The following is a 25,341-nucleotide window of genomic DNA, read 5'->3' on the forward strand; positions in this document are numbered from 1 at the left end:
TTACTAGGGAGGGAAAGTGGAGGTTTTTCAAAAATTATCGCAGGAAGTAAGAGAGTTGGAGCGTTTATTCAAAACGTCAGTAAAACATGACTTTTGAGGTATGGAGAAAATGAAATGGCGAAGAAATAAATTCCATTTAACTGGTAAGACAAGAACCACAAGCCCAGTTCATAAAACAACATTTTATTGCTAGCTACTATGTAGTGGTCTGAGTTTTTTGTAAAAATTGTACATTTTTATCGTTGTAATAGCAAACTGCGACTAGCATTGCCATGGTAGTAGCACTAATTAAAAGAGACCCGTATCGAAGAGACAATTGAATTGCATTTGCCGTAAATGTTGAATGATAAATCATAGTCCTTAGTTCTTCTGACAACTTGCCGGACGTAACTTCCATCCATAATATCGGTAAATATTGTCCTTCTTTCAGTTCCGCCATTCCTGCGTCAATGAAAACATTTTCGAATAATTTACGCTTAAAATTCATTTTCCGTTTTACCTGCTAGCCAGTACGCCTTTTGTACTTGTATGTTCATTTGGAATCTAGACGCACCGCTAATCGGAAAGGCCAGTCTTGGATGAATGTCTGCATAGGTTAAATGTTTTTTCTCATCAGGTTCTAGTCCTTCAATATTTTCGTATAGTTTCGGATCGCCCGTGTAAAAGTGTGGAAACGATGAGAATATTGGGGCGCCGAAACATAGACTGGCATTGAATATGCCGCTCGGTGGACAGTTATTCGTCGTTACATCACAGTAGCATGCGTTCGCTGAGTTATTATCTGGATGAGCGAGAACGTTCTGTGGTGCTTTATATCGCCACGCAGGTATGCCATTCAGAATGTTCACTTCTTTCTCGTAAACCAGCGGAAATTTTCGACAGAATGCTTTGATAAACACTTGTAACGGCTGCTCCTTATCCATTAAATGTGGAGGAAATTGTGAGCCATCCGTTCCGTCGAGCTGATTGCATTCATCGGTCGACCAATAATTCATTTTTGGTTGGCCGTTAAATCTGTCGATGAGGGATAGTTTGCGAAGGTCATCTTCACCGGTAAAAATTGTCATTACATCCTCACTGGTTCCATTTCGCTGAAAATAAACAACAAGCATGAATCGCAGGTTTTGTGTGTCGAAAATTGAGAGTGATTATCAAATGCAAAAACAATTACAAATTGCGCATTTCAATTCATTTAAATGTTAAAATTTCTTGGTGTAACTATCGCAGTTACTTATGCTATTTTTAAGCGACATATAATTATCGCTCTGCTATTGCGAAATTCAATATGAGCGGCGTAACAACTGATTGTGAATGCTGCTTTTACATTGAAAAATTTTCACAACAGAACATTCAACCATTTATCAGAGTCTCAATTGCAAATGCTCTGATGAATAATTTCTAATTTTTCTTCCATGGAACAGTCGGTTCGGCAAAACTACTCTGTCACATACGGCTATTCATCTGTTGTCAATAGCGACGACAAAAATAATGACAAGCTCTGGATAGAGCAATATGGTCCTTTATATCGTAAAATACATGTTAAAAAATTGAAGTACAAGATTTGGAGTCAACAGACTTTGATCGATGGAAGTAATAGACCCTACAATAATATTGGTCATATGTTTGCCGTCTGTAACAGGGTAATTCAGATCTCGCATGAGAAACATTAGAAACCGGTTTCGCTAAATCCGTCAAAAGGTCAAAATTGACAAACTCAATCTCACTCACATTGATGACCAATGACGATAAACCGACTATGATAAAACCTCCAAAAAAAATCCCCTCAGTAAGAGCGTTGTTCACGAGCCGATTCGCATTTATTTGTCGTATTTATCCAACAAAAAATAAATGTTACCATAACAATCACACAATCACAATCATATGTTGACGAAGCGCGGGGATTTTTCTTTAAAACGATAATTGCAACGTGATGGTATAATTTTTACAATTTAGTTTAGTTCCAAACGGATAGAGTTACGAACTAGTCTCATTTCTGCCACTAAATATTTTAGTAAGGAACTGAAAAGCAACTCTGGAAGGACAATATATCTTTCAGCAACTTGTTATTCACCGATATATAGAAGGTGTGTTCGTTCATTTATACCTATGAATGCATTTTAAGTTAATGTAAACGAATGTTTCCGAAATTATCAGAGACGAGCCATGAGTAAGTTGCTTGATTCAACCATACCCATCTTCAGTTTGGCGGATCTACAAAATGGTACACGCAAAGAAGACTTTCAACGATGCTTGTCCGAAAAAGGTGTATTTTACTTAACGGATCATGGTATCCAAGAATGTGAGTATCAAAACTTTGAAACGACTACCATTGATTTCTTTAGCAACGCCTCGGACCAGGACAGGGTAGAGCTTTCAAACAAAAATCCCGCTACTCGCAGAGGGTTTTCAGGACTGGAGTCAGAAAGTACGGCCAAGATAACTGCTACTGGAAGCTACACAGATTATTCAATGTGTTACTCAATGGGTGTGTCCAACAACGTTTTTCCGTCTACTGCTTTTGAGCAGATATGGACGAAACATTTCAAAAACTTGGATAAATTAGCAAAAATCACTGCTACAGAAGTGTTGCAATGCAATTCCGTGCGTGCAACGGACTTTTTGCTTAACTGTGACCCAGTTCTTCGTTTTCGAAGTTTTCCTGAGGTTCCAGAAAATCGGTGTGCAGAGAATGAACCATTGCGAATGGCTCCACATTATGACATTTCAATTGTAACACTCATCAACCAAACGAAATGCCCCAATGGATTCGTTAGTTTGCAGTGTAACATTGATGGAGTTTTCGTTGAATTACCCCCACTTCCGAATGCATTTATTGTGATGTGTGGTGCAGTAGCATCATATCTTACTGGGGGCCAGGTAAAGGCACCGATACATCGGGTTGTTGCTCCTAGTCGTGAGCAGAGAGTAGGAAGTAATCGTACATCGAATGTATTCTTTCTTCGTCCGGGACGTGAATTCGAATTGACAGTTAAAGAAGCAAAAGCTTGTGGACTGAACATTGATGCGGATAGCGTAACAATCACATTTCAAGACTGGATTGGAGGAAATTATCGCAATTTGAAGACAAGTGAAGGAGAAACAGTCTAATGTATCAAAATTATGTAATAGTTTCCGAATCTAGTACTTGATTTGATCAAAACATTGTCGACCGATTGAAATAAAATCTTTTACTTCGTTTGTTTTAACGTGTATTTTGCTGAATAAGTCGACGTATACCAGATCTTAACTAATTTACGTCGTCATTGTCGATAACAGGTGAAAAATAGTCGTTCAAAAATGCAAAAAAAAACCGAATATTGTCGTGTGTTTTCTAATGAAATATTCTACACGTTCTACATGTTCTACACGAGTTTTCCATTTCATTTTTTGATGTTTGATTAATAAGTAAGTTTGGTGCATCAGCGAAGGAATCCTCATAGTTTTCAAATTAAATTAATGGTAAACATACCGTCCTTAACATTCCAAATGTATCGTCGTTCGGTATATTGCTATCTCCGACTTTAAACGAGTTTTTAAGCTCCAAAATTGGTTCTTTGTATCCCCAAATAAACTCATGGGCAGTAAGTGTCTGTATTCAATTTGATTTTTCATTAAAATTATTATTTCAAATTTACGATCGAATCGAGTTCACCTTAAATGCTCTCGGTCCAGTGATGAGCAAATTCGCACCCATCTGCTTCATTCGACCTTCGTTTCGAAGATATGCTGACGCTGTTAGGAATGCAATGTTAGGTAACGTGATTTTGTCGTATTGACGCCCTTTCGACTTTTCCGGCGAGAATGTGTACGTCCGATTTTCCTTAAATTGATTTCAAATGGTCAAATGTCATAGGCGAAACAAAAATGTTCAAATCATAAATTAACTCCATTGACCCTAACTCACTCTGTATGAAATCGTGTAGTTGCCGTTAAATGTTACGTTGACCTTTCCAAATGTTTCTATGTAAGTGTACGGACCGAGATCTTCAACTTTCAGTTTTTTATCCAGACCCCTCATGTATCGGTCCGCATTTGTGTAGTTAAATAGATGTATTCGTAATTCAGGATTTAATGGTGGATTTGTCCACCATTTAAAGGCTTCTGAATTTTTTGTTAGAACTAGATCCTGGAAATAAAGTTTAGCTATTATGAAATAGAGATCGTCGTGATTGTGGACGTCAATAGCACCAAAAGAGTGTAAATAACAGTAACGGAACAATAAGCGAATTAACATAATTCTATGGGCCATTGAAAAATCAATTTTAGCATAGCACTGTCAGTGCTATGGATTTAGCCGTTGATTCGTTAGACATGCAAGTCGAAGCAATTTATTTTTTGTTACTTACAGATATGATAGAATTGTTGTACATATCGGTGAACCACATTACAAAAAATCCAGTTACACTGCATAAAAATAGTATAAGAATTACGAAGAACACTGAAAAGTAAACAAATTTTCAATTGTTAGTCCTAGATAAATATTGTGTGTGATGCAGTGGCATTCGCCTTTAAAATATCGATATGTGAACATGCTTCGACAAGCTAAAAATAATGTTTTATAGTGAGGTTCTATGCTTAATCTTAAGTACTTAGTCAAAGCGGAACATTACAGCAATTTTGATTGAATCAGAAAAAAATGTGTTCGAAACGTTTGATGTGGTAAGGTTACGTCTTTCATTTAATTTACTGATCTAAATGTTTGAAACAAAGTCTTTTACTTCAATAGTTTAACTTCTAGATGTTGTTTTGCTTGTTTGGATCCAATGAAACGGTTTTTCGGATATAATTTGTTTATTCCATGCATTCGGTCACACTGACCATCTTCAGGGCTATAAGCAAACATTTAGCTACATAAGACTAGATTACCCAAAACTCATCGTCAATTTTTTCGTAGCTGTCAATAACAGATACCTAACCGTAGTTGCTGACATATGATAACATAATTGTAATTGTGTTGTATTGCTGGGGGATATGTCAATAGTTAAGAATTAACTTAGAAAATTAGCTTTTCTTTTAAGTTGATTCATAACTCTTGGCATATCACCCCAGCAAGATAATGCAATTACTATTAGTGAACAATTTTCATGGGCAAGTAAACAGACTATAGTCTATAGTACATTGTGCAGCGAGTTAGACATAGCACATAGCCGATGTGGGAACGTTGTTTCGTAATTGACAACTAGACAAGTACTGAAACAATAAAAAAACTGACACTGAAGCAAAAGTATCAATTTACACAGATGGTGCGTTGGATAGGTCCCATCCATTGTTTCCAATCACAACCATTACTTTTTTTTGTGTTACGTCCTCAGGACACCGACACTAGCGAAAACTGTTTACCTTTTGGCAAATTTCTAGCCTAAATTTGTGCGCAGGAATATTCGTTTTTTGATGACTTCTCTGAACCAAAATCTTTTTTTTTGAAAAAGTAAAACCATTAAAGCACAAACCAATTTTTCCTTTAAAAGTAACACATGCATGCTTTAATGGTTTTACTTTAAAAAAAAAAGAATTTGGTTCAGAGAACGAATATTTTTGCGCACAAATGTAGACTACTTTGCCAAGGGGTGAACAGTTTTCGCTAGTGTCGGTGCCCTGAGGACGTAACACAAAAAACGAATATTTTTGCGCACAAATGTAGGCTAGAAATTTGATAAGGGGTGAGCGCTCTTAATCGCAAAAATTTATTCTCATATTGCTCGATTATGGATTTTAATTTTTATAGGTATATACGATCTGTGTGACGGTCATAATCAAAAATCAAATTATTCCATCAGTTAAAGTGACGTTTTAAACGTCAAACGAAAATGAGCATGCGAAGTGGTCACAGAATCATTTATTTTTCCTCAATTCTATTAATGAACTAGAATTAAAGAAAATTGTGAGAATTTCTTAGATTTATTTTCATTTGACGTTTAAAATGTCACTTTGACAGATGGAAATTCCATAATGTAATAGACTGATTTTTGATCACAACTGTCACAGCTAATCGGTGTTGAATCATTTCCTCACGTGTTTGTCCTTTCCACGTACTTATAACATTTTACACATTTTTTTAAATATTAAGATAGTAGTAGCAACGTAGTGATCAGTTCCGTCAGAGCAATATCCTTGATAAACTTTCTGAACATAAACAATAATGATAATTGATTCGTTATACATGTGTGATTGATAACGATAGACCACCACAAAAAATTCTTTGAAACGCTTTTATGTTATTTAAGTATCAAATGAAACGTTAATCAATGACAGACCCCAGACCAATTTGCTTCTCGTAGTTAATATACGTAAAATAATTACAAACTGTAATACGAATAATATTTTAATGATTTTTTAAAATTAATTACAAAGATAATACGACTAGCGCAATAATTAATGTTATCAAGACCTCATGCCCTTTCAGCTTCACCACAGTGTGTAAAATGAATGATTGATAATATAATTTTCTAAGAAAATTTGTAACAAAAACTGACGTACAGATGATCGTCGCTGGGGAAAATGGAAAAAGTTAAGGTTTTACCCAAAAACTAATTTTACCTATACTGGTATGGGTTTGTTCCAAGGCTCTATTTCGCACGTGGAAATGACCTACTCCTCTATGTGTAATATACAACTGTCACCAACACACTCAAAACGATATGGTTTTCAATAATGTGATGTAATACTCGTGGTTGTTATAAATTTTGAGAAGAAAAAAGTATTCAAAGTAGTCCGCCAAAAATTGCCCACAATTTAGAACGGCAAGCACACACTACAAGATATTACTTAAGCTAAAAACGTCAGTTGCGAATCCCCTGAAATGTCAATTACGTGGAACATCGATTAAGCTTGGTAAAACAAAGCGCTCGTACCTGAAATAAATGAGGATCACAGCTGATCCATTTACCCTAATTCATGTGATGTGATTTCCCATGATTCACGCAGTGATGTTCGAAATTTTCTGTCAAGGTAGATATAGTCTCAGGATTCAGTCAAGTCGGAGACCCTTCCCTTAAGATCACTTAAACACAGACAAAGTTTAGTTAACTTGCAGTGCATTTGTTTCTTCACATCTATAGACGTTAATAGGAAATATCCCAAATGGTGCAAACTCTCTGGCAAAACTTGCAAAATTGTTGTCTACGATCAAGACAATTAGCAACGCAAAAAACCAGTTAATTCTATTTTACGAGATCAATGGGTCAAGTGTGGTCGATAACTCTTTTTCCGTTTGTAATACGAGTCACATGTAATCGAAAATCCATTTCGAAGATGAAATCATCCGAATAGTCATTTCAAAATGAAGCACTTGTCTGTTTGACACTCAAACTTTACATCTCATTATTTCGCTCCCATTCAAATGGCTGAGCGTGCACTATCTTTGTCTTCATCTTTCACATTTTATATTCAATTGAATTTAAAACAAAAATTTATTGACTTGTTACAAGACTTGTTACTAACACTTTCGATTTAGGAGGTCATCGCAAATAACCCCCGTCAATTTTTTCTTTTCTTTTTGATAGCGTTTTTTCACTCAGACTTTTTTATCTGTTGAAGAATATAAATATAGAATTTTCGGCGCTAGTCAGGCCACTTTTTTTTTTTTAAACACAGACAACAGTAGAAACAAAAGCGACTTACCTATAAGGAATTTTGTCCTATCGTCTAACGTTTTTTGGGCCTGTTTATCTTGTTTATCTTTGTTAGAGATGGGGAAATTTTTGAATATTCCGCTAAATACACTAGGTTTCTCAACCATAACTATTGTTGCAGTTTGCTGACTCGGACAGTGAGTGACTACAGCGAGGTTGTAGTTGGTCTTTGGATTATTTGATTTGGTTAATTTTGAATCTTCCATTCTATTGTACAAAATATCACTTGCAAACAAAAAAAAAAAAGAACTCTTAACGTTCAAGCACCAAAACAATGAGGAAAATAATTTTTTGCACCAATTTTATCAATGTAGCACACGAGTATTTTGTAATGGTTTCTGTTGGTCAAAGCAAATGGCTAACTTTCCATAATAGTAACGTTCATACTACAACCAACCGACTGCTACAAGCAAGACGAATGTTTCTGTGTTAACTAAAATTCTGTACTGAATCGGCCTGTAACTGCTCGGACGTATCATTTTTCTTATCAATTCAATATGTAATGTTGTGTGTATTATAATAAACAAATCCACTTTTTTCTTTAACAATTTACTGTTATTGTGGTAGATGATAAGATGATGTCGAAGAAGAATAATATTCGTGACGAATGTAACGAAAACATAAAGACACTTGCACCGTTCATCCCACTAGAGATTTTCGATTTTATAATACATCGAAATGCGTAATGAGGATCACTTTTTGTGAAAACTTTTCCGTATTAACACATATTTGATTCCATGTGTGTAGGTTTTCGTTGGCGAAGTTCGTAATTTATTTGCAAAGTGTTGTTGCAAAACAGAATGATGGATCATAACAAGTATTCGAGTATGAGTGAGTATACGCATTATGACGTTGTCGTCTCTACTAAATTCTGGGTCTAATTAGAAATCAGCTGAATCAGCACCAGCATTTGTCCCAAATGTCAACTCATTTCTCAGTTATCTCATCTACAGGTTCCTCACTTGACCTGACTAAAGAGCCTTGTCTTCCTGCCAAAGGAAATTTTGTTTTAGGTAGATGCTATTTGCACCCAGGTGCACTGGAAATAGCTATTCTGCTAACTGGTGAGTAAATCAGGGGGTTTTGCGCTATATATGTTTGACACATCGTGTACACAAAACTTCACTTACTAACGTGTTAGCAACCAGATTTTATCTACTACTTGTGAACTAACACACGATTCTTTCTTCACATGATCGTAGTACGTTTCTGTCAATTGCGTGCCCAAATACTTATATCTTGGCTATATACCATCATGTGTTACATAGATTGGAGCATTGAAATTAGATTATTGCTGAAAACAATGGATATTTTCAACTTGCAGTAAATAAGAGCTATTTTTAAATTTGCCGATTGCTTGCCGTGTCGAACCTTCTGAGCACTGACGTTTAAAATAAACGTGAAACATTAACCTGTCACGGCTTTTCATCTGTTATCGATAACGACGACAAAAATATTGACAAGCTCTGTGTCATATGGTCCTTTATATAGTTAAATTCATGTTTAAAAAAAATGAAGTACAAGATTTGATCTAACGAATCTAATTAAGTTATGAAGCTGGGGCCACTTAGTTACTCATTTCGATACCGTCAATACCGTTACATACCGTTCAATCTTTCGACAACCGCGTCTTTCACTGTTTTTTACTTTCAGCCCTACCTTTTTTCCATTTTTCAAATAAATCAAATTGAATTGTTTACTTTACACCATCATCTCATTCAGTGCATTAATGTTGCATGTAACAACCATAATTGAAGTGCTACTAGTTAACAATTTAAATATATTTCAAAGATAAGTAAACACACTTCTTCAGCCATAATTCACTGTCCATGTCATTCCGTTCTACGTTCTAGTTTCGAATATGTGACTTCTCTAATCAGTAAACAGTTTAAATGAGCAGTGCAACCCCAATTCGGTTATAAAATTGAGAATGGCATTTTAGTTGCAGAACAGAAATATACGGTTTTTGCTTCCCGTTTTGGAGCTACTATTACAGGTCCTATGCACACACGTAATCTCTTGACATTATTTTACACATAAGATGCATTTAAACCCAAAATATTGTTCGTATTATCGTCAATAAGAGTGTAAGATAAAAACAACCACTTCACTTATATGTTGACTATAACTAAAAGCAAGTACTTTAGATTTCAGTTCCGTTATCAATTTCCATTCACAAAAATTGTCTGAAAGCATATCTATTGGATAAATCGTCTACCATATAGCCCAGCACCGAACAATTAAGTGCAATGTCTTTTCATTCTTACAAAACTCACTTTTTAGTGGAATCATTTTGTACTATCCATATTGCTACGGTGTCTTGTAAAAGAAATGGTTGTATGTAAATGAAAACTTTCTTTACAACTGATTCAATAGAAATATATCAATGAACCTTATCTTATCTATAGCATAGTATGTGCATGTGTAGTGTGAACTTATAAATAATGCACTGAGCAGGACCGAACTAATTGTGGAAAATTACAAGAACTTTTAAATGTGAACGTTAATACAACAGTAACGTCTGGTAAATGTTGTATCTTAGAAAGATGTGTTGGACAAGTTTGAATTAACATGTTATTTTAATTGTATTCTTAAAGATTAGTAACTAAATACCACCCTGGGCCTCACTTATATGTCTGCGGCGATTCAGTTCGTCGTTTTAATTAGGAGACCATATTCAACATAAGTAGATTAGCAACAACGGATAATTGTAATGTTGTAAGAAAATTTCTTATTTCATCATGTGCTATGACACTTGCTACCTCTTAGTGAAATACCGTCAAGTCAACAGTTAAGATAGGTAATTTTTAATGAAAACAGTGTTACTAGAGCTATGCGGGTCGTTCGACATTTAATCCGAGCTCAGACCGAACGGAGTTTCATATGGTCGGACTAGATTTTCGCAGAAGTTAAAAAATAAAGTCGGGCCAATGTGGGATTCGAATATATAAAAGAAAAGATCTTCGGCAGTCCGAAAAATAGTTATTTATGACATCGAGTGAAAAGTACTTTGTTAGGCTTTAGATGAGTAATACCAACGCACTTCAAGCATGAGTGGTACTTTAAATAGGGTACTGAAACTGGACAGTGTATCGAACACATTTTGGCACTGTAAAGAAATTCGGAAACTTTTTTCATACAAAGTAGTACTCTATTTGGCAGCTGTCATTAATAGCACTTTTGCTTGAAATTCGTTGGTAATACACACCGTTAGCTTAATAATAGTATGTTACAGCTACATGAAGTATATAATGAGAGGTGTACGTCCGCGAGAGCTTGCCCGAATAGCTGTATTATATTTCATTCAAAAACGAGAGGTAATGTTAACCTTACTACACGGAGCCAAAACTTTACCTCAAGTTTTTGAATTAAATACCTTACTTGACAATGGGTAAAAAGATGTAAATGGTACTTCTAGTGTGCAATTTACCGATCGAGGCACAGCCGAGAATGATATTCTGTCGGTCTTTTAAATAACCAAGGCCTGTACATCTCTAAGTGTTAGTGGTTTAATTGAAAGCATGTCCTTTAGTTGTTGCTGAATGCACTTTTTTCTGGCAAATATGCTATAGGTCATATTGATAAGAATAGCCTCAAATTTCGTTCACAAAGTTCTCAATACTACGAACTATTCAATATTTCATACCACATCCATCCTCCTATAGCATTTACTTCTAATTTCAAATTCCACGGACAACATGAAAGAGGAATTGTATTCTCCATTCTAAAAATAAACTCCGTCTACCAACGTCTATTATGCTAAAGTTTTTTTTTTCCTACTTACGTTTAGAAAACATGTAAAAAAAGACATTTGCATTTTAGGCAAATTCATTTTCTAAATTGTAAACGAAGGATGTGGTATTTGCAAATCATTTGGAAAACATATTCCTACCTTGTATATGAGTCTACCTAAAAAATACTAAAAAAATAGAAATGTTGCCAGTACCGTCCACAATAACGTATACGTTCATTAATGAATAAATAAACAAAGCACAATGTTTGTTACTTTATTTTTAAACCGAACTTTTTCCACTGGAAACAGACGTAACTCGACTGTGTATACCTTCACCGAAACACAACATCCAATCAATATAAAATTCTGTTTTACTACTTTCCTTTCCAGAACAAAACATTCGAAATCAATTGCTATACGAGGAAAGGTTTCTCTACACACACACGCGAAAAAAAATGTCATATAAAATGTACCTACCTAATGCAGCCAGCCGGTATGATTTTTAGACTTGTACGAAGGGTGGCAGATAGAGCTCCATGTGTACAATTAGCTTCATATATGATCGATACTAGATACATAGCCATAAGAGGGATGCTGCGATATAAGACTAGGCAGTTTGATGAGTCTGTCGCAGGTGAATCAAGGAACTCTAATCATGATTCAGTTCTTTCACTTATCCCTAACACATTTCAATTCGATGAACTTACTCGACCTATCGACAGATTGACATAGTAGATTCTACTTTCGCTGCTAATACATTTTGGCCATCACATATTTATGTTCACAGAGAACATATTGTTTTTTGGGAACCGAATATGACCCCATAACTTTAGACTTTTTATGAGTTGTTGTGTATACCTGACCGGAATCGAGGATTTTTTTGTGAAACGTAAATTAAATCTTTTAAGAAAAATTGGTGTAGTGCAGCAGCAGCAGGTATAACATAATATATGCATGTTGTGACTCGGAAAATATACCGAAAAAACGATGATTGAAGAAGAGCTCGATCTATTTCCAATGGTTTTTCTTTTTAATTTTTCCGCTTGACTGACATCTTTTATCTCGAACATTTTCACGACTCTAAAGAGCAATAGTTATTTGTTAACTAAGTGGAGAAAATAGGAAATTTCACCGATGTGAACACAACATTTTCAACTTAGTGTTTAGCAAAATCCGCATTTTCGTCCATTTTCACGAAAATAAAACAGAGTGTTTTGGCATTCAGCCATTTTAGGTGAGAAAATAATCATTTTCTCACCCAATTTAGCTGAACCCGCCAGTTTAGTGAAGAAATTGATTATTTTCTCACCTAAAATGGCGCCTCTCAGAATGACAACAAAACTCCATTTTCACAACGCTCCACAACGCTAGTGGACAAAATAGGAATTTTCGCATCGCTAGCATGAAAATTGATTTATCTGCTTACATTAGCATGTACTATCTGTACATTGTGTCTATCAACGAACTGAACGTAATTGCACAACTCATTTTATCTGAACTGATAGATAGATAGATAGGAGTTTTGGAGGGTCCAACCATCGGTCGAACAGGAACCTGGATCTACGATCCTTTGTTCCAAGCTTCCTTTCCTTCGTTTATTGAAAACAAAAGAAAAGTTAAATTTTACATAGTTTGACAACAAAATAGGTATTTAAAGTTAGCATTCCTGTAGAAATAGAGTCACAGTTTGAAAACAATTAAATTAATTAGAGTTAAAGTTAGATATAAATTGTATGAAATTCAAGTCAAAGTCAAAATCATAATCCAAATCACAGCCATGGTAGAATCGCATAGGGTTAAAGTCCAAAAGATCATGGGTCGTCTTCAACCATTACACGTCGTCATTTGCCATACAGCATCGTATCGTATCCTGTCGCATACCTTTCAGCACGCAAACCTCTGGGTTCTCTTAAGGAAAGTGGCCAGATAGCTCATGTTGAAATTGCTGAGGAACAATTCTTCACCTTTGAGAGACGGTTTACCAAAGAAAGTATTCCTAATAGCCCTATATCTCCGGCAATTACCGATCACGTGCGATCCTGTTTCATCGTCCAAACCACACAAACATCTGGGATTATCAGTATAACCGATATTAAAGAGATGCTTATTGAGATCGCAGTGGTCTGTCACTGCTTCAACCACTCTCTTTATGTCAGATTTCCGAAGGCTTAACAGACTTTGGCTAACTTCAAGGCACGGATATTTACAGAACAATTTGGTGTGTTTGGCTCCCACGTATTCATTCCAGACTTTCTTGTGTTCTTTTGCCAGCCACTTTTTCACTATATCCTTCCTCAATCTTTTTGATATGCCAAAAACCGGTTCTGGACCGACGAAATTCATATCTGCTCCTTTTCCAGCAAGTTCGTCTGCCATTTCATTACCAGCCACCCCTTCGTGCCCTGGGACCCAAAGTACTGTGACTTTGTTGGAGTTTCCCAGTTGATTGAGAAGGTTTTTGCATTCGTAGACTGCTTTTGAACTAACCACTGGGGCACTAATTGCTTCAATGGCGGATTGACTGTCCGTACATATGTAAACCTCTTGGTTGGACACTTGATCGATTAGTTCTTTGTCACACAGTTCCGATATCGCAAACAGTTCAGTTTGAAAGACAGTTTCACGAAAATAAAACAGAGTGTTTTGGCATTCAGCCATTTTAGGTGAGAAAATAATCATTTTCTCACCCAATTTAGCTGAACCCGCCAGTTTAGTGAAGAAATTGATTATTTTCTCACCTAAAATGGCGCCTCTCAGAATGACAACAAAACTCCATTTTCACAACGCTCCACAACGCTAGTGGACAAAATAGGAATTTTCGCATCGCTAGCATGAAAATTTGATTTATCTGCTTACATTAGCATGTACTATCTGCACATTGTGTCTATCAACGAACTGAACGTAATTGCACAACTCATTTTATCTGAACTGAAGTAAAGCTCTTCTCCAACGTTGTGCAATGATAGTCAATTACTGGTGCAGCGCATTAATATTTACTAATATATAAACAATGTGTGGGACAGAATGTTCGCTAGACATCAACGTTCAAGCTTATTAAACTTAACGTTATGATAAGCACAGTATCGGTTCATTATACTTCACACTACTCTGGCATTCTTCTATATGCAAATGCCATTGAACACATCCCATAAACAATTTCATAGTCTGCTTCCGTTTTCTTATTTTTCAAATTTATTGGCAAATATTATAGATCAGTGAATTTAAGTCCTGCTACCGGAAAATTCGAAGTGGAGATATAAAAATGAAGTTTAATATCAACGTCATGCACGGTTTTCTTTGCATTACGACACGGCAGAGTAAAATAAACCAGGCAGGAGCGGTTCATTTTTGAAACGTCAAATAAGGGACCTAATAGACTGGTATGATGACAGAGAGGAAGATATTTTGACAAGTACCCCAAGGCAAGTTAAAATAAACTGGTCTTCTGTCCTCTCGCTTTCAACGTACCATGTTGAAAGAGAAGCAAATACTTTGACAAGTACCCCAAGGCAAGTTATAATAACTAGTCTTCGGTTTTCTCGCTCTGATCATAACAGTCTATACAATGTATGAAAATGAACTCAAATGAACACTGTCATAAATTGAAAAAATTGGTTCGTAAAACACAAACTCCACTAGATATAACAGGTCCCTAGACAAAACAAGCGCTCTTGCCTGGTTTACCTTACTATGCCGTGATGACGATCATACATACTTTGGTGCTCTGTAATATCACCATAACAAACTAATATGGAGCGTTTGTATTTTGTACCGGAGAAAATTAAGGCTTTAATTAAAGCAAGACTCAATTCAGATGGAGAGCTGCTTGAATACAAAATATAATTTTATTTTCACAAGTTATTATCATTGATGCAGCAAAGTAGATGTTTCATTAACATACTAGACTTTTCCGCATATCAAAGTTCATTTATTTCGCTTCGCTGAATATACACACTTATAAAAATCAGCACATCGGGGTATCTACCAGGGAAAAAAAAAGTTACGTAATTATGTAGCTTAAGAGGCCTCGTGAAAGTTCCGCTAGTATTTGTACAGATGCAATTAAAACGAATGTAGGAACCGAAGTTTCTTTGAAGTTGATGAAAATAAAAATGTTCCGTGTTTAAAAAAAAAGAAAAAAAAACTTTCGTTCTATATTTCTCGTAATGAATAAAGTTTTTTCCTTGAGCTTAAATTAAAAGATTTTTTCTGTCGAACTGTACAAATACGACGGTGTAGAAAATAAACCAGAAATGTTGATCGACAGTTTTTTTTCCTTCAAATTCTTTGTCCGCTTTCTTTGCTTTGCCTTTCTTTTATTTTATTTATATCAAAAAAGGAATAAATAAGAAAATTCGAATGTACAGCGAACCGAGTAGTGAGAACTTTTCATAGTGAAGGGCGTGTTTTTCATTGAAAGTGGAACTGGAGAGCGAAACAGTATAGAAATGAGCATGGTTTGATGCTTGATGCATTTTTAAAGCTTATGCAATTTCAGGTCGCGTTACAGGCCTATACATCAAAAATAAACAAAGGTTATAAAAATTCTACAAGCCACTTGACATTTAATTTCCAGATGTGTTTCAAAACTCAATACAAGTTCCCGTTTTGCATTAAATAAAAAGCTTCATAAGTTTGTGATAGCTGGCGGAAAGAGGACTTAATTAGTGTTTCCTTTGGCGCAACTTTTCATTTACATTCAATTTCTTACAAACAAGAAAGTCTAGTTGAACGAAAGGTAACCCTTGCAATCAGAGTTAAATTTTATTTTTTATTGTATCACTGGACTCCAAAGGGTAGAATAGGACTAATACAGCTAACAAAAATCTCACAGAAGTTTTTTGGTAGTGGTTGGAGGCTGAAGACTCGAAAATTTAGCTTCTGTGATTTGTCGCAAGTTGTTACTCAATTTAAAAAAATCGAAATCGGAAATCTCGAACAAGCACAGTTCACCAGATCTTTTGAGATAACGGCTGTAGTGATCGGCATAACCTTCTCATTTAAAACCTCAAAATTCCATAGCAAATATAAAACCTTCGAACCCATTTTAAGATGTCATTTGCCACTGGCATTTGCCTAGTACTCATTCCATTTTGACATACCACTCTTACAGTTTAAGAGTATTATCAACATGATTTTAACCCACCATTCTTGAAAAGGTTTTGGAAAATCCGAAGCCATTTTCTTTCACTGAAAAAAGTACAATTGCTAAAAGTTTCCTATGTGCAGAATGAGCACCAGCTGAATATCACCATCTGGCGTACAAACAAAAACACATTGTGTTGTAAACAATTCAAAGACAACCTACACACAGTTCATTTCTACGTTAAAGTCATCTATGCGCGCACATAACACGTATGAATGAAGTAAACACATTGTTAAGAATGTGTTTTGATTGTTTATCATACAATAAGTGTGTGTTAGTACATCCAGCTGGTGATATTCAGCTGGTGCTCATTCTGCACATAGGAAACTTTTAACAATTGTAATTCCACGAAATGTTGATCCTCAATTTAGACTTTCACGGTAAAAGAGAAGTTTCGAAAAATGTTGTCTCGTTCAGACGATATTCGACTTTGAATTATTTCCATTTTCCCCTTTCGGGTTTGAAAGGTGATTTTCCATTTTCCAATCACATGAGACAAAGAAAACATTTTACGTCATTTACGGATAACAAAATAACCACCTAAATTTCGAAAAACTTAATTCAATGCAAACAAATCATCACACTTTTTTTATGCACAGTACAAATCGTTCAAGGGAGCATTCCCATTCCACTTGTAAGTAAATCGATTGGTATAAAGTTGGTAGTTAGGAAGGTAGGCTTCAGATGCAAGTACTGATAAAGTAAAACATTTTCGAGCTCGTTGATTGATTGTTCAATGGAATAGTAGAAGTCTGAAAAATTTCGAATCGACGGTGCATTTTCGAGATATAGTGGAGAACAATTTTTTGCTTCGAATATCATTCTCAGACGATTAATAAATATTATGCACGTATGACAAAGCGGTCGAGGCTTGCCGAGACGGCTTGTCATACGTGCATATTCTTTTTTATCGCATAAGCGAAAACGAGACAACAAGATATGCGAATGACACTTTGACAATTTACAGAAGTATAATGTTTGTTTATATCCTAGTTGAATAATTTTTTCGGGGAATCACACCGCGTATGCGATAAAAATAATTTCCTACGAGTGCAAACGGTCTATTGAGATCACGCTTCGTCATGTGAAAATTGTCCAATTTCCCTTTCGTTAAAACGGAAGTCTAATATGCTTTACACGAATATAGCATGAAATTGTGAAATGAAAGCAATTGACCGTCGTTTCTCACTAAAAATTGTAACTGAAAAGGTGAAGTAATATGCAAACTATAGTATGTTTTCCACTCAACAAAAAGTACTCCGTGAGAAAGCTGTTAGAGAGCGAGCTGTCAAGTAAACAAAACAAAAATTGCAAAAAAATCAATTTTGTTTCTAACACGGAGTACTTTTTTGGTAAGTGGAAATCAAGCCTAAAGGTCGATGAAATTTGGGGATATTCGGTAAATTAACAAAATTATTTATATTTCATTTTTGACGAGGCATTTGTTTACCGTAGAGATTGTGGTTAGTGTTTATTACAGCTGTTTGAATCGTAATATTGGTAATTGAATGGACTGGTTACGTAAAAGAAATGTAAACCTCGAATATTTGAATACAACACACACGAGTTTTATGTAACAGTTCAAGTACATATAGGGGAGACAAAAAATGCGTTTAATTGCTGAATTCAGATCGTAGATCAAAGTAAGTCTTCCACAGAACAATAAACTGATGGTCGTAATCATTGCATTCTTGTAATTTGTAAATGATATAAATAGTACAAAAAGTGTGCATTTTAATTCGTCCGCAACAAAGCCGAATCGGATGTAAATGTAAATAATTTAACAATTAACTTTCAAACACAAAGCCAAATCTGCATTGCGATTAGTGTAATATGTGGTCGGAATTTTTTTTCCCTCCCGTTTCCACAATTCGAATAGGACACTGCGAATTTTCCGCCACACTTGGCTTTTTGTACAAGTTTCGACATCGCAATAAAATGTTACTTTTATCCCATGCTACTGGAAATGCAACGCCCCATCCAAATATCACAACAGCAAAATCCATTCATCCTCTTCATCTCTTTACCAATTAGTTTTAACCAAAGTGTCGATTGTTAGCCTGTAATTTAGATTCATTCAGCCGAAAATTGTGCGCTGTATTTTATGCAAATATTGAACATGGCTATGTTTAATTGTCACAATTTGGTGTACGTGTTGTTTTTGATTAGCTTTGTGCTGTGCAGTTCTTTATTGTTGAATGCACGAACGAGAACTTTTGAAAACATTAATTTAAACGGTGTGGGAGAATTGGTGTGGCATTAAAGTCAACCGTTTTGGTTTACTATCTACTTCATTTAAACTCTCTAATTAAAGGGCTGTGGTAGAATTTACTGGGTTTAATTATTTTATTCAGGGAAAAGAAGATTCGCGTAACACAATTTGAACAAATTTTTAAGTACAACTGCAAATGTTGCAGACTGGTTCCAATACAATGTTTCAGGAATTCCTTCGAAACGGAACCATCTGGATTTTTCACACATATTTTCTCAATTGTCGAATAATTTTCATAAATTAATCCGAAACGATTTCTTTGCACCAAGTGTAATGTTTCTATTTGTGTCCCTCAAGGCATTCACTCTTAAGTAAACGAAAAATAATATTCATTTAAACGGCGTGAAAAACAATGCAATGTCTGGATGCCTGTTACATTTTAACAATGTTCCGTTTTATGATGTGGAAAACGAAACTTTTGCTTTCTATGTGCTTAAACGTACATTTTTCCTCATACACATACAGCCTCGGCTGTTCCACTGTTTCAGACATGTGACGATGAGAAAAACAAATTGCAAAATTTTGCTTCGTTGAGCACAAAATAGTATTAAGGCAAGGCAATGTTTTAAGAATTCGCCTTACTAAGTATGTTTGAGTTTTACTTACGTATCAATTTTAGCGAAAATTTTCATATTTTTTGAAATTGCACACGAGCCAACTGTTCGTTGCAGTCTTAGCATTCAACTGATGAGAGTATTACATCTAATTTGCTAACAATCTCATTTCGTTAACGTACTACAGTGAGCGACATCTCAAATGTCTCACTGTCATTTTTTTCAGAGAATGTCATTGTGAATTTGCAATGACACAATAAAATTCTCAGAAAAATTTGACAGTGAGACATTTGAGATGTCGTTCACTGTAATATCAAATTATTATTTTTGAAAAAAAAACCTTCAGACTTCTCCGCATATCAAAACCATTTTCTTTGAATTACATGAAAAATTTCCACTTCACTAGGCTAACATTGAAACGTTAAGACTGGCCAGGTGCATATTTTTCAGCTTCACTGCACTGTCAGTAGTACCACAGCCGAGTAGTTCACTCATTGTATTATCTCGGATAGGAGTTGGTAATATGTATATTAGGGGTGTGTGACGGATTAAGGATTAGGCAAGGGCGATAATGAAAATGATTATCGATAATTATCGATTATCGATAATCGATAATTATCGACTTTTTTTATCGAAAATTATCAAAAAAAATATCGATAATCGATAATTATTGATATTTTGATAATTATCAAGATATCGATAATTCGATATATCGATATTTCGGTCCGAAAATCCGATATTTATCGATATATTCCGATATATCGGTATATTATCATGAATTTTCAGATAAATATCAAAATATCGATATTTTGATAATCGAATTTCGATATTTTGATAATTATCGATAATTATTAAATTATCGATAACGATATGATTAATCGATTATCGATAATTTCTTTCGATTGATATTATCGATAATTTTGAACGCCTTCCATCCCTATTAAGGATAGTGACTGGCGTAGTCCATAAAGTGTTGCTATCATCCCAATACGTCAAAACCGATTTTAAAAATTGCTACATTTTCCAGCTAAAAAATTCTCAAAGAAACATTTTGGTAGAGATCGAAATAGGTGGAAGATTATCGTATAGTGTGACGTGAGGAACACGTGGCTTTTGTCTCACTAGTGCGATACAACCACTTGCAAATACTTTCCAGCACTAGTACGATAAAATACGTCAATAAGTCAAAAATATCATCACTGAATTGCATAAACTCGAAAGTTTAGCTTGTATTACTCGTCGGAAGTTGTAATAGTATATTTTGTTACGAGTGATGAAAAGATGAATTTTTCGGTACTAGTCGTAGGTTGTTGACGTATCAAAATCCGTCGAATTTCAGTCTTCAAGCGCAAAAATGAAATTTTGTTAATTTTGAAAATCGATTTTTGACATCTAGTCATGATAATAATGTTTTGTGGACTACCAGTCTTAAGTCTCGATCCTTTATCCATCGTACACCCCTAATGTATATAAGTTTTATGTAGAATTCGTGGTTCTCCTTTTAATTAAGCACGGTGTTTAAGCAGAGCGAGATGGAAAATCAACTCTGGGTCTGCTGTCATCGATAATACAAAGAATCTGACAGCAGACCCCGAGATGGAACAATATGTTGTCGTTTCGACATCTCTCTCACTTAAACACTCTATACGTTACAGTCACAATTTTTGGACAAAGGTAGTCAGAAATAAAAAAAAGTCGAAATCGAATGCAAAAGATTGTCTTAACCGAGGGGTGACGCACTTCCATTTAATCGATTTAATCCAAAAAATTTTTTTTAGTTTTACCGAAATAATTAGGCTACCCACCTGAAAAATTTGTAAAGTAATTGCGAAAAATAGATTTGCACGATCCCCAGCTCGTTTAAGTACTCGTGAGGTATAGGAATTTTTTTTTTTGTTAATAATGGTATTAAATTTATTTAATCCATTTAATCCATTTAATCCATTTAATCCACTTTACACCAAAAACTCCTAAAAGTGGATTTTTTCGCTTTTTAACATTGTAGTATGAGTTGTAGTACGCGGTTCGATCAAAATCAACATTTTTTAAGACTTTTACAGTATTTGGTAAAATGAACTTTTTTCCTATTTTTAATCCAATTTTTATTCGATTTAATCCATTAAATCCATTTCATACCATTTAATCCATTTAATCTAGAAGTGAGTCACCCCTCGGTTTTAACTCAAGTACATCTCTGGAGGAATTTTTCTTATACATTTTTTAGAGACGAACGAGATTCGTGTCATTTGAAAGCTACATGTGGCTTCACGACAAAAATATTTTCATTTAAATGAGTGCAGTTGGATCGTTAAAAAAAAATATAAAAAATTTCAGCAGCGATTTTGAGTCAATTTTTTTTTGTGTTTTGGGCATTCGATTTCGTTTATTTTTAGACAACACGCGTCTAACATAATTATCAATTATCTTCATTTGTTTAAATTCCTTTTCTTGTTATAAAATTATCCAGAGGTCATACCTCATTTTTGTCGCTGTTGTCGATAACCAATGACTTTCAATTAAAACACCTTATAATATTGCAGAAAGGAACCTGTTGTCTGTTGCCATTGCAGATCCATCGTTCAACCAGAAAAGTATATTGAATTTAATCATTGAAACACCTGAGATCAAACATAATAGCCGCAAGGTAGTTTCCGTGAATTTACACAGTCAGAATGCTGTTTGTGTTGGTAAATGTCTATATATTAAACCAATAAAATCACATCGACAGTGTTTGCATCCAAACTTAAATAAACATTGATGCCTTTACGTATCGAAATGTGGTAAAACCATCGGCAAGTTTGCTGCGGTACAACCTCAGTTTGCTTTAGTTTAATAGATAATTCTACCCACCAAGTCCAAAATAACTTCATTCGATGTATTGTACAAGCGAGGAGGTATACGAATAGTATCGCTCATTAAAATTAACATTTTATTATATCTATCCAAGTGACTGTAAACTGTAAAGCCGATAGCTTTAAATATCCTTTTACACGACGTTTTCTATGCAACATACATAATCACACACCAACATAAAACTCATGTATGCAAATTATCGTTATGTTTGAACAAAGAGATGCTTTTCCCTAGCTGCTAATTTCTACAAACAAACTTGTAAATTGCACATATACAAAATGTTCTTATGGAAAGACGAAAATTTTGCCTTTCCCCATTTCGGTAATTTCGCTGCTATATTCTACACACTCAAAACACATTATAAAACAAGAGTAAGCCACCCGAGCACATCACCATTCCCACAAATATAATTATTCACAAGCAAATTCTCGCTCAACATAAACATAGAACAACCTAACATAAACATTAATAATAATCATCATAATTATTATGCTTCGGAATGTTGATGGTGTGGTGAAATGTAAAATTGTATGCGAATTTATTTTCCAAGGCTTATATTCCGAAATTTTAATATTTTTTTCCATATCATTGGAATTGGATTGTTTTATGTTAATTTGATGGAAATGAAAATTATTATTATGAATTTTCATGAGAATCTAAACGAAATTTAAATGATACACACGCTATACTACGTGTTTTTAAAATGATTCAATTAGACACATTGAACATTAAATTAATTTAAAAATGATTTTTGTTGAATACGCCCCTCTTCCAGCTGGTCCAGGCTCCAGCAAGCAAACCTTATTGAGTGGTTTGCTATAATTTGACAGAGTTTGGCATTGCGAAGTGATTTTTAAAAATATAAAGCCATTTGAGATACATATTACAGTAAGGCTCGGAATCAGGTCAGGTCAACCTGAAACCTGAAGCAGGTCACCTGAACCTGAGTTGACCTGAAACCTGTTTATTCAATTTTGATCTGACCTGATTGACCTGAAAACCTGAATTGTTGATCAGGTAAAAACCTGAACCTGACCTGACCGACCTGAATCGATCTGATTAAATAGCCTCAATACAAACAACATAGACTCTACGGGTAATAGCGGAAAAGTCAAAATGACCAAAATTTATTTGAAAATCTTTTGGTTCGTAATTTATAAATGAGTTACGGTATAAATAATGGAACGGTGCGCAGAACACGGCAAATTTGATAAAATTATCAAGGAAAAGTGAGTCAGTTTAAAACATATCCTTTTGTTTGTCAATAATTTATTTATTTTCGACCCAAATTTATAATGGCTAAATTTCAAGTTTTTTGACAAAATGATGTATGGACGACTTGTTCATTATCAAAATTTAGGGACACTTTCCATACATAACTTTTCGATTTCAACACGGGAACCACCCGGAACCACCAGGAACCACTTTCAAAAATAAAGCAAAATTTTCGACTAGGTCGCTATTATCCGTAGATAATGTGTTTAAATTATAGCCCTCGTTATAGCCTCAAAAAAATTGATCATACTTCAGACAAGAGTGCGTTTTTATTACACAGTCGCAACTACAGACTTTGTCTCTTTCCTGCCCTTATTGTTTGAGCTTATTATTATACAATATTTTGAACATACGGTAGCGTTGAGGGTTTATTAGACCTCACAATTACATTTGTCGCCGTTATAGCTATTTTCAACGTTTTCACGTCAATGCAATGTTATGAGAACTGCTAATATATTTTTGAGTTGGCTCATTCAATTAAAGTTTAGGTGGATCAAAACGGCAAACCAAAAATATTTTCCTGTGTTAAGCTTGATGACGAGAGATTTCCTCACAATTCGATCTGAACCCATTTCTGTGGAGCGAGATTTCTATGTTACCCCGACCCGTTCGTCATTACAAGAAAACACAATGTCGGTGAAATCAGGGTATCAAGATTCCGCTAATTGATATTTTCTATTTGACTTAACTCATACTTCATAAACAAATTCTGTCACTTGTTGACAAAATCAAATTTCTTTTTTTTTCTTGAAATAAATTCCCATTTCAACTTAATCCGAAAATTTCAGCGATGCAAAACAAATTATTCAAATTTACTCAAACTTATCCCGTCAAATTCAAAATTGTGAAGCAAGACTGCACTCAGTCAGAGATCAGGTCATTCAGGTTGTTCGGGTCATTTCAGGTTTTTCGAAAACCAGGTCAGGTCAGGTCAGGTCATTCCTTTTGGAGCAACCTGAACCTGACCTGAAACTTCAGGTCGAGTCATTTTCAGGTTCAGGTCGGCAGCGGTCGACCTGTTCCGAGCCTTATATTACAGTGCAAACCATCAAGACATAATTAAACACAAATATTGGCTCATTTTGTGGGACCCACATGACCTAGAGTTACTATTTCAACCTGATGCCGAAACACGTTTTACTTTCATAGTTAGTCTACCAAATTCACTTAACAACAATACACCATAAAGGTAGACTACCTAGAGTGAATTATGACCCAAAATTCATTGAAAAATTGTATCACACCACTAACACGAAAAAACGTCAACTTTGCTTTTGACGTTATGAGTCCCTTTACTTTTGTCAACCTTGTTTTTACTGTCTGTACACTGTACAGTGAACAGGGAACTGTCACACCAAAGCACCTAGCAGGGTAATAGAGGGTTTTACACGTCAAATAGAGTAGTTTTTTGATACCAATAATACCATTAGCAGCCTTAATGGTAATTTTGCAATGACATTATGAAAAAAAAGGTATGGAAATATTCGCAGTACTACTTTATATTTTTCTATTACCCTACTAGGTGCTTTGGTCACACACATTCAAATATATGATTTTTCATTTTAATTGGTCAGTTTGTTCTTTTGAGAGTGCTCAATACACTTACGGTGTACAGGAAAATCAGCTGAAGAAAATTTCGACTGAAACTTGATTACGCTTTTCTGTACTTCTCGTGATTTTCAATTGTAATTTTTCATGCCTTGGGACCAAATTACAAACTTTTTCTCGAAATTTGGTGCCTTTGCATTAGGGGGGTCCAAAAAATAAAAGTGTCGAGGAAGTTGGCGGACCCCTGGGAAAATAAACCTTTATGGCCTCCTGATAAAAATTTTATATGGGGCCGATGCGATCCGAGTTGGTTTATGGGTCGCTCAAGG

The 25,341-nt window shown here is 35.0% G+C and overlaps 2 protein-coding genes across 2 annotated transcripts; one reads left to right on the top strand and one right to left on the bottom strand.

Moving 5' to 3' along the window:
* Window positions 1-167: 167 nt before the first annotated feature.
* LOC119066753 (scavenger receptor class B member 1) lies at window positions 168-8,079 on the bottom strand. The gene is made up of 7 exons (XM_037169384.1): window positions 7,621-8,079; window positions 4,347-4,438; window positions 3,905-4,126; window positions 3,653-3,820; window positions 3,470-3,589; window positions 500-1,091; window positions 168-441 (listed from the first exon to the last, which is right to left on the bottom strand). Exons 1-7 carry the CDS (start codon window positions 7,835-7,837, stop codon window positions 197-199), a joined length of 1,656 nt encoding a protein of 551 aa, XP_037025279.1. The 5' UTR covers window positions 7,838-8,079; the 3' UTR covers window positions 168-196.
* On the top strand, window positions 1,935-24,059 carry LOC119066780 (deacetoxycephalosporin C synthase-like). Its single transcript, XM_037169439.1, has 4 exons — window positions 1,935-2,084; window positions 2,155-3,111; window positions 10,641-10,643; window positions 24,047-24,059. Exon 2 carries the CDS (start codon window positions 2,164-2,166, stop codon window positions 3,106-3,108), a length of 945 nt encoding a protein of 314 aa, XP_037025334.1. The 5' UTR covers window positions 1,935-2,084; window positions 2,155-2,163; the 3' UTR covers window positions 3,109-3,111; window positions 10,641-10,643; window positions 24,047-24,059.
* The last annotated feature ends 1,282 nt before the right edge of the window (window positions 24,060-25,341 follow it).

This window comes from Bradysia coprophila, chromosome IV (genome assembly GCF_014529535.1).
Source record: "Bradysia coprophila strain Holo2 chromosome IV, BU_Bcop_v1, whole genome shotgun sequence".
In the NCBI taxonomy this organism is placed as follows: domain Eukaryota; kingdom Metazoa; phylum Arthropoda; class Insecta; order Diptera; family Sciaridae; genus Bradysia; species Bradysia coprophila.